Raw genomic sequence first — 11490 nt, 5'->3', positions numbered from 1 at the left:
CTCTTTTTTAGAAATGAGAATCTCTAAATATTCTATTTTATAATCATTATGAAAAAAATGTTTTCCTATAGAACAATTTTGAGAAACAAATAATAGCATTCAGCTAACAAATGACCCAGCAAAATTATTGTTTTTACTCAAAATGTTTGAATAATGTATATAAAAGTTACCCTACCCCACCCATTTTAAGTATTTGCTTGATCATTTTTCTACTTGGAGGGCCTTATTCAAAATATCCCTAAAATTTACTCAAATCAGGGGCTGTTTTCAAAGTTTGCATAATTTTTTTTAAAAGTATCTTGGTTGCGCTTGTCAAATATAAAATACTTTTACCGTCTAGTTTTTATTTTATTAGACTTTGAAAATATCAGGTACCATATTTGATAATAAATTTGGCACAATTTAGCCAATAAATACCAATGATAATTTCATAATGAAAATGAAACACTTTTTTCTTCTCAAGAGTGATATGAGAGACACAAATAATGTTCAAAGAAAAAAGAAATAAAGAAAAAAAAAGTTGCCGCTTCTGGGGTTTGAACCCACGCCCCTCAGTTACAATGCAGTTGACAGTAGTTCTAGCCTATTTGAATATTCTTCAAAGTGGAGGTAATGCATTAGGTGGATCATACCTTAATCAACTCTGGTCAACCCTAAGAAAGATCCCAAGGAATAGCTCAGTTTGGATCTTTGGAGATTTCAACATGCCAAGCATAAATTGGTCAAATGAATCCCTAAAAGATGGCTATAGGCACAAGAGCATTTATGTTGCTCTTCTAGGAAACCTTCTAATTTTTATTCTACAGCAAATGGTTACTTCCCCCACAAGCGGCAGCAACACTCTTGATCTCTTCCTAACCAATATGCCAGGTCAAGTTCACAGCACTAAAACCCTACCCCTCTAGGATCCTCTGATCATGACATTGTTTTCCATGAGCTAAATGTTTATTAGAGGCCGCCCCATCAAAATTGTGAGAGAAATCAAATGTTATAATAAAGCTGACTGGTCAAAATTAAGAAGCAACTTCAACTCATTTGCCCAATTCTTCCTTAAACAAAATCACACCGACTTAAACTCATCCTGGCTTTTATTTAAGAATGAATTAACACGTCTCAGTTCAATCCATATCCCCTCGAAGAGAACTAAGTAACGTTGCGATCTACCCTTGTTAAATCCACACATCATTGGCCAAATAAGGAAACGTGATCGACTGTATTCAAAAATTAAACAGTCGAACACCCCCTCCCCGAACCTGCTTAGCAAATTAAAAAAGTTAATAGGCAAAATCCAGAAAGAAATAAGAAACTCTTACTGGTTGTACTTAGACAAGGTCATTTTCTCTGATAATTCACAACCAGGCAAGAGTAAGAAGTTCTACTCTTTCATCAAATCAAACAAAACAGAAAACTGGAGTGATCCCAAAATAAAGGCAGACATTACTAAACAAACAATTTGAGTCTGGTCTTCACCCGCCCCCAACCATTAAGTCTAAACCAGTCATGCAAACAATTGCCCACTCCACAAAACTATCCAAAAATGCCAAATGTTAACATAACAGAGGATGGAGCAAAGAAACTACCCAAGCAAAGCCTCTGGCCCCGACCAGCTGTCCCTAAGGTTATTGAAAGAACTTCAAGAGAGATGTTGCACTTATTCATTATCCCTCATGTACAGACTCAATCAAACCGAGTCTGCAATTCTTATGTAATTTTGTTGTGATTAATGCTTCCGATGGATCACTTTGTTTCCAGATTTTTATACTTCACAACAGCAGGTGTCAAGTGCTGTGTGGCAGCCGTAAAAAGTTGCCCCGTACTTCACTTCAGTGTTGTTATATTTTTCTGGTCCTTCGGGATCATTGATACCAGCACTATTAAGTGTTGAGAATTGAGTACCGCTCAAGCCGGTGCTAGGGGGCGTGAGAGATGTTGCACTTATTCATTATCCCTCATGTACAGACTCAATCAAACCGAGTCTGCAATTCTTATGTAATTTTGTTGTGATTAATGCTTCCGAGGGATCACTTTGTTTCCAGATTTTCATACTGAAATTTTCCCCGTTCCCACAAACATCTTTTAAATTTCGTTAAAAACAGGTACTGTCCCTCATGACTGGAAGCATACAGTCATCGCTCCTGTTTATAAGAAAGGCCCAAAATGTAAGCCTAATAACTACAGGCCTATATCATTAACCTGTATTGCCTGAAAACTAATGGAGCATAAAATTGAATCCAATATCATGTCTTTCTAGGATAAGTATGATATTCTCAGCAAATTCCAACATGGTTTCAGGCCAAAACATAGCTGTGAAACCCAGCTTATCAGTTTCACCTAGGAAGTTCATGACAATTTAGAGCAAGGCCAACAGACCGATGTCATTGTCATGGACTTCAGCAAAACATTTGATAAAGTCGACCATCACAAGCTTCTCCTTAAACTACATAGACTAGGTGTTAGCTCAGAGGTCATCAATTGGACAAGGTCATTTTTATATGGTCGCACCCAACAAGTCGTTGTCGATGGTCAAAACTCTGACAACCTACCAGCTCTTTCAGGTGTCCCCCAAGGCTCGGTCCTGGGACCTTGCCTTTTCTTATTTTACATAAATGACCTCCCTGATAGTGTTAAGGGCAAGGATATATTATTTGCAGACGACACAATAGTATACCTAACAATCATATCAAACCAAGATGGACAAACCCTCCAAAAAGATCTCAACAGTCTTAAAAACTGGCAATCTGATTGGTCCATGGAATTTAATCTAGATAAATGTGAAGTCCTAATTAGTATCAGCCGCAAGAAACATCCAATAACATTCCCTTATAATTCACTTGGTCAACAACTATAATCCACTGGTGCTGCTATGTATTTAGGTGTAACAATTAGTAAAGGTCTATCTTAGACCAATCATATAAACAACATAACAGCAAAAGCAAATAATTCACTCAGATTTATAAAAAGAAATGTCAAAACTTCAAACAAAAGATTAAAGAAACTGCCTACAAAACCTATGTAAGGCCCCAGTTAGAACACGTACTGTTCCACGGATCGGCATCCTTGGGAAAAATATCTGTTTTACAAAATAGAACAAGTTCAAAGGTCAGCTGCCAGATATGTATACAAAGACTACAATTACACCAGTAGTGTATTTAAGATGTTAAATGAACTTAGTAGCAGAGGCGCAACATCAGCTCTGTTACCCTACTCTTCAAAATCCAACACAATCTTGTGAGGGTCGACCATCACCATCTGACACCAACTGTAAACCTGAACTACCTGATACCATACTCAAGGACACAATACCACTCCTATTCATTTTTCACCAGAAGTATCCGTCTGTGGAGTGGCCTACCCGTGTCCTTACAAGCTAGCCCCAGTTTAGACGTCTTTACTGGGCAGCTGCATCCTTTTCACCAGTTCTAATTCAGCTTTGCTTATAACTTTTTATATCAGTCTTGTAGTTCTTTTTAAACTTGGTTTTATCTTATATCTATAAATTTGAACTTAACACATTTGTTTTTAACAGCTATTCCCAGACAACGCGCCTGCTTAGTGTATTTGTTAACGATTTTGAAGCAGTATGATGTAGATGTAGATAATAATAATAACAGTACTGAAAATTGCAAGCTACCGTCTACGTCCCATAGCATATACTCAGTACGCAGTTCTAAATCATAATTAAATTAACATAAAATTCAGTTCGTTTTCTTTCCGCTCAAACTGCACTTTTTAAGAATTTTTTTGGTTCTGAAATTTTAATTTGCTGTAAAATCATCCAAAGAATGCATAAATATATAACTAACATAATTATGGACATTTCAAAAATAAATCTTATTTTCGTAGCCGCAATCTTATTTTCGCGAAAATAGCTTATTTTCGATATCCATCTATTCCGGTTCCTTTCATATTCTACTGTAGTCATACCGCAATTAATCAAGCACACCATCGGAATCTAATGTAAACAAATATGGCAGCTATAAAGAAAATTGATGTGTCTGGTGATTTGTTTTGTGGAAACAGTAAGTTATGATTAGAATAGAAGATAGTTGGTACATGACTTAAGATATAACATTTACAATAAGTGCTTATAAAGGTGATACACCTGTTCGCGTAATTATCAATGTGGATCTATTTCAATATGCGATGAGATATTGTATCCACAGAATTTTTTTATTTTTGACCTTATTTGTCATGTAACCAAATTGTAAGCACATCTTGCATTTACCTTGACTACATTTATCAGCAGCAATGTCAATTATGGCGATAAAAAAGAAAATACCAGTATTTTAGTTCAAAATATGTAAAATGTGTGTTTTCCACTAGAGTCAGTGTACCCGGAGTCGTACACTTTTTTAAGGAAAAATAAGAAAATTATCTTATAGTTAAAAATTCTTCTTATAATTGATATTATTTTGAAAATTACATCCTTTGCCCATAAAAACTGATGACCAAAACGTTTCTATCTTATGTAGGTCATACTTCTAGGCGCACTTGATTTTAAGCAACAGGTATGGGCCAAATATGATAAATAGTGGACTCGGTTCCGCACACAAGGCCACTTTTATACTGAAAGGTTATTGTACATCTTAAACATGTTTTATAAATTATTTAACATCTCTAAGTCCAGATAAGTTATATTGTTTTGCAAATTTTCAGGAGTTCAAATAAATTTAAAGCACATTCTTACTACAGTATACAAACATTTATTTCCAAGCATAGTAGCACATAGGAAACATGTAACAGCAATTGAAAGATACTTTTTTACCACTTGTAGGTAGTAAACACAGACATAAAACATTATTATTGAAGGTTTTTTCATCTGTTTAGTTATGACTTGTTCGATTAAGAGTTTGGTATCATTTTAAACAAAAGAATCAAAGTGAAATGACTTGACGTTTGGTTATTGGGAGAAGTTAAATCATGTGCATATATTTCATAACTAACAGCAAATTTGCCAAAACAAAAACATACATTTATTTTCAAATATATATTTTATAAATATCTTAACATTGAAATAGAAATTAGCATGGTTTAATTGCTGAAAAAGATGTTTTTATGTGTGACCTACACAGCCATGTACATGTATTTACATTTTTGTCTGCACTCTTTAGGGAAAGGCTGGGGTGCAAGATCCCAGATTATGTCATATCCTGTTGAAAACATGCCAGTTCAGTAAAACACAAATGAAAACTGAATAAATTCATTTGAATTTTCAAGAAAAAATGAAAAATGGGAAAGTGTGCGGGACCGGGTCCTGTGCGGAACCGGGTACACTGACTCTAATACCTTATTTACCCAGTTACAAATCGCAATAATTTTCTAAAAATAATTGATTTACAGACTCAGTTTTTTGTCAGTCTGCAGAAATGGATATTTAGTTTGACAACTGTTTCAATATCATTAAGTCATAATGTATACTGCACTTCAAAAGCTATAATTTTAATATGTACATATTTTACCATACAATTCTTAATTGGAAGGTAATACATCAGTAAAGTAACAGTCACTTAACCAAGGAAAAACATTCTCTCTGATAACTTTTCAGAAAGCTGTCACTAGAATGGGGTCATATAAACCCTAAGATCCTAAAAATTTCACAAGAACATGCTTTTTCTGTTATGCACATTGAGATGTACATCCATACCCCAATTGTGACAGCTTTACTACTGCAAATAGATATCAAGATTGAAAAATGGCAATATAAATAGGTTAAAATTGTTTATTACCATTTATCTGAAGTTGAGTTTGTCAAAATTTCTTCAAAATACATAACTGGTTATATTTTAACATTGTATGACAATTTTTATGTGGTACAGTTTATATTTTGTTAACTGATTGAAAAGTGGTTGTGAAATTTTGAAGAACAAGAAAATGGGTCAGTAATGATTTGTCCTCGATTCATAATAATAATTCAGGTAAAATTTTAAAAAGTTGTTGCATTTATTAGCTGAAATGATAATATTTGCAGAATTGTAAGAGAAATTTTATTTTTATAATTTCACTGTCAGTTATTATAGAAAAATCTGTTAGCTGATCGGAAAGAGGCAGTACGGGGATACTCAGTCTTTTGTGTACAGTATGGGCAATATCTCCCCTCTAGAAACATATCTCAGAATCTTGCTTGGGCACACGAAGTATCTAAATGTTGGTTTATATTTAATATTTCTTACAGAAAAAAATAATGTTACTATAGCCTGAATAATTAATCAATTTGCAAAGCAATAATCGAAATAGAGCTGAATCGATTCACCGGGAATCACCCCTAGTCATAGTTGATCTATTTATCATACACAACACAAAATTTTTTTAATCTGTACGGTCAGCTAGTAGTAATAGTATTAATACAAACATTTTCGTTTTCTGTAAATTCAAATTGAAGTAATATTTTTCCAGTAATGCTGTCATACATGTATAAGGAAATTTTATATTTTTTCATGTAAAAATAAACATTTTACCATTCTTCAGGGCCTATTTTCCTTCTATAACAGGGGCCGGTATAAGGCTGCTTCCCCCAAAGAAAAATTCTTTAAAATCATCCAGTTTTCCCCCAAAATTGAATTTACATCAAGTTTTTTATTCCCCTTTTGCAAATATACCGTGTAATTTTCCCTAAAATTAAGGGCTGGGCTGCTACCCCAACCTGTAAGAAAAAGCCCTGTTCTTACTTGTATGTTTGTTATTGTTCGCATTGGGGATTCACATGCTGTTATGCATGCTCTATAGATAACTATTATATTAGGCAGTAATTAAAGACACAAGTTCTTCCCTTCAGTCTGACAGGAAAAAAACAACCATAATTACAAAATGTACATTATAGTAATAGTTTTTTGTACATCAGCCAGGTTCATAAGTAAGATACTGGTTTTAAAACACCAAAAATAAAATCCCAAAAAAATGAGAAAATAAAATGAACTTTATTTTTTAACCAAGGGAGGCAACAGCTATATTGATCAATCTATCATTTTAACAGTAGGTTTCCCTACCAATTTTTCCCATACAAGCTACATGGTCAGACAGTGAAGAGCACTAGACTGTTAGTTACAGTGACCTTTATGTAGACATTAGCCAAGATTTAAACTGGTAAACACATAATGACAGAGCCACAGAGAATTGATTCTCTATGATATCTATGATTATGTTACACTCAACCTCCATGTATGAATTATCCAGGTCCAATGACAATAATTCATGTGGGTAAAATAGTCAACAACTCTGGACACCTAGAGGTCACAGAACTCAAAAGGAACTCTTAGTTAGAGCACACTAGATAGGAGGCATCTGGATGCCAAATTGATTACCCGTACGAAAACTTCCGCCCTGAAAAAAGCAGAAATTCTGCCTAGCTACTAGGCGTAATCCGTCTAACTTGATGTATTACAAGTCACAGGGCTTTTTTTTCCAGGTTGGGGAAGCAGCCCAGCCCTTAATTTTGGGGAAAAATTACATGGTATATTTGCAAAAGGGGAAGGAAAAACTTGATGTAAATTCTATTTGTGGGGAAAACTGCATGATTTTAAAGAAATTTTATTTGGGGAAGCAGCCCTATACCGGCCCCTGTTATAGAAGGTAAAAAGGCGATGCAAGATCTACCATAGTCTTTAAGTAGTTAATATCTCTTACAAACCTGGAAGTCTTGATTACGCTCTCCCATCATATAGTCATCCACATAGCGGCATAAGCCTCTATCAACAAATGTAAGGTTATACTTATTCAAATACTCCTTTTCCCCCAACACACTACAGATATATGGAAAAGGCTACCAGAACAATTGATAAACAAGCCTACTATTGAATCATTCAAGTAAGCAGTGGCAGAGCTTTTGTTCTTTTATCTTGTACATTACTGCTGTTTTATACTCTCGACCATCTTTGTAGTTCATATTCTCCCTATCTGGCAGAAATTTCTTACAGTTTTTCATAAACTTTCACTTGTGGCACACACATACTGCCAAGTATCCTCTTTTGAGGCATGAAGCAGTACTCTTAGATAGATAAGACAACTTTGCAGTAGTGGCCTTTAATTGATTCTGATTCTATAAATTATGAAATATATACTTAACCAGTGACATTGGTGTTGTGACATTGATATATTAAGTTAAGTTCAGACAATTTCATAACATGCAAATAATTTCAAAGCATTAAAATGTGCAAACAAGCTTAATGCAATTTGCTACAAATGATATACATGTATACATAAATAAGTAATTATGTCATTTCAGTTTTTGATAAACCACCTATACCTGGAAGACCATCATCTGGCAAGTTTCACAATAGAGGATCTGGAAAATTGTTCCCTTCTACGCAACAAAATAAATTGTTTCAGGACAAAGTGCAAAATGAGAAACAAGAGGAAACTATAAATCATATGGCTCTAGTCTTACATCCAGACTTTAAAGTAAAAGAGGATGTCTCAGAACCAAGCACACCTAAATCAGTTCCCAGTTATTGTCGGAGAACACAAAGTGCTAAAGCCCGATGTCAGTCTGGAAAAAAGAATACTTCTCGGAAACCACAGCAGCAAAGACCTGCAAGTGCTGGCTGCAGGTTGACAAAGGAGAAGAATGGGATGTGTTCATCTAAACCAGCTGTTGTAGATTTAGCTAATAAAGTCATACCAGATCTGTTTGAAATAGAAAAACAGAAAATTCTGGCTTTGCCAGATCCCAGAGACTATAGTCAAAATGTGTATCAAAATATGCCACCCATGCATTTTTCTAGACCATCATCAGCTAAATACAGTGATTTTGATGCAGATAATTGTAGTTTCAATAAAAAAGGATCAAAGTGTAAAAGTGTTAAGAAAGGATTACAACCCTCAGTGTATGGTCTACAACGACATAGACAGTTTTACGGGAGTGCTCCAGATTTGACAAGTACAAACTGTTATTTTGATCAATATCCATATAAAATATCACAGACCATAGAAGAAACAAATATAGACTGTAATGATAAAACCAGGTAATACTGAACTTAAATCATATTCAAAAATCAAAATGATTTATCCTTTAACCTAATATATATATTATTATATTCATTTGAATAACTTTCATGATGACTTTTTTTGTATTTGTTAATAGTAATATCCCTTTCAATATGTTATCTTTAAACAGAATTAAGTGTTTATTTTAAAGCTATTTGTTGAAATAAAAGATTCTGTAACACGTTTTTCTCAAGGGTAGTGTAAATATACATGTATTAATGCTTCCAATAGTCATCAAGATCATAATAAAAGGCACTATGTTATACTTTCTACCATTTTAGAGATACACCTCACACACTAGAACCTTTATTACCATGGTTACAAGATGATATACCAGAAGATGTTATAGGTGTGAATCCTGCAGAATGTCTTGTGTTCCTAGCTCCTACAGATTGGTCAGAGCTACCAGAATTACCAGAGCCCCCAACCATGGAGGAAGACCTGCCCTATGTTCAAGATATAACATCACCAAAACCATGGGTGAGTCCAAGCTTTAATCTACTTGCCTTGAATTTTAAATGGTACTTTAAGATAAATTATTATAACTAAGTGATTGTTTTTTATTCCAAAGTGAAATTATTATAACTGATATATTACTATGAGTTTAATGGTATGGCATTTTTTTTATATAATTTTCAGATTATTGTTTATATTTTATGTAAAAGTGCATAATTACTGAAACAATATTTGATATAAAAATGACTTCCTTGTTTAACTTATTATGACCCCGCACAACAAAGTTGTAAGGGGGGTATACTGGAATCAGCTTGTCCGGCCGTCCGGCTGTCCGTCAGTTTTTTCTTGTCCGCCCAATAACTTAAGATTCCTTTGACCCTTAGTCTTCATATTTGGCATGGAGGTTAGTCATGAATAGTAGATGACCCCTATTGATTTTGAGGTCACTAGGTCAAAGGTCAAGGTCACAGGGGCCTTGACTTCAAAAAGCTTGTCCGCCCAATAACTTAAGATTCCTTTGACCCTTAGTCTTCATATTTGGCATGGAGGTTAGTCATGATTAGTAGATGACCCCTATTGATTTTGAGGTCACTAGGTCAAAGGTCACAGGGCCTTGACTTCAAAAAGCTTGTCTGCCCAATAACTTAAGATTCCTTTGACCTACAGTCTTCATATTTGGCATGGAGGTTAGTCATGATTAGTAGATGACCCCTATTGATTTTGAGGTCAAAGGTCAATGTCACAGGGGCCTTGACTTCAAAAAGTTTGTCCGCCCAATAACTAAAGATTCCTTTGACCTACAGTCGTCATATTTGGCATGGAGGTTAGTCATGAATAGTAGATGACCCCTATTGATTTTGAGGTCACTAGGTCAAAGGTCAAGGTCACAGGGGCCTTGACTTCAAAAAGCTTGTCCGCCCAATAACTTAAGATTCCTTTGACCCTTAGTCTTCATATTTGGCATGGAGGTTAGTCATGATTAGTAGATGACCCCTATTGATTTTGAGGTCACTAGGTCAAAGGTCAAGGTCACAGGGCCTTGACTTCAAAAAGCTTGTCTGCCCAATAACTTAAGATTCCTTTGACCTACAGTCTTCATATTTGGCATGGAGGTTAGTCATGATTAGTAGATGACCCCTATTGATTTTGAGGTCAAAGGTCAATGTCTCAGGGGCCTTGACTTCAAAAAGTTTGTCCGCCCAATAACTAAAGATTCCTTTGACCTACAGTCGTCATATTTGGCATGGAGGTTAGTCATGATTAGTAGATGACCCCTATTGATTTTGAGGTCACCAGGTCAAAGGTCACAGGGACTTTGACTTCAAAAAGTTTGTCTGCCCAATAACTTTAGATTCCTTTGACCCACAGTCTTCATATTTGGCATGGATGTTGATCATGATTAGTAGATGACCCCTTTTGATTTTGAGGTCACTGGATCAAAGGTTAAGGTCATAGGGACTTTGACTTCAAAAAGTTTGTCCACCCATAAACTTAAGATTCCTTTGACCCAAAGTCTTCATATTTGGTGTGGATGTTGATCATGACTATAAGGTGACCCCTATTGATTTTGAGGTCACTGGGTCAAAGGTCAAGGTCACAGGGACCTTGACAAAAAAAAAGCTTTTCTTCTCAATTGCTAAAGAATGTCCTGTCCGCAATGTATTGATTTTGACATTTTCACATTTGAAGCATGTAGAATACATAACTTAGCAATGCACTGGCTTAGTAACCTCAGATTTGGCAGGGAGGTTGTCCTTGAGCTGTAAATGGCCACTATATTGATTCTGACAAAGTGGTATGCGGGGGTATTCATGCCATGATAGTGGCAGTTCTAGTTCACTCAATTCTGAAAGGGATTTATTTTACCATTTGTTTACTTTTGGTATAGATGTTAACCAAAGACTGATGTTTTTATAAATGTACATGTATATCAATAAATGTATCCATAATTCTGTTCTGGGACACAAAATAAGGTATATTTTTGGTCCCAGTTCTGTTTACCACATTATTTATGAATACAGATGTCTTTACTTTCAGAATCCAAAGAAGTATCCT

The 11490-nt window shown here is 35.0% G+C and overlaps 1 protein-coding gene across 1 annotated transcript; it reads left to right on the top strand.

The window, feature by feature from the left end:
• Window positions 1–3923: 3923 nt before the first annotated feature.
• LOC132734736 (uncharacterized) lies at window positions 3924–9459 on the top strand (the record flags this gene model as incomplete). The annotated part of the gene is given in 3 exon segments (XM_060721582.1): window positions 3924–4019; window positions 8219–8957; window positions 9261–9459. Coding segments are annotated over 3 exon segments (990 nt in total), but the record flags the coding sequence as incomplete, so codon positions are not given.
• Window positions 9460–11490: the final 2031 nt, after the last annotated feature.

The sequence above is a fragment of the Ruditapes philippinarum genome, unplaced genomic scaffold (genome assembly GCF_026571515.1).
Source record: "Ruditapes philippinarum isolate M1 unplaced genomic scaffold, ASM2657151v2 ctg6858_1_1_1_1, whole genome shotgun sequence".
NCBI lineage: Eukaryota > Metazoa > Mollusca > Bivalvia > Venerida > Veneridae > Ruditapes > Ruditapes philippinarum.
The sequence above is the reverse complement of the archived record's forward strand: the minus strand, read 5'-3'. Positions and strand labels throughout refer to the sequence as shown.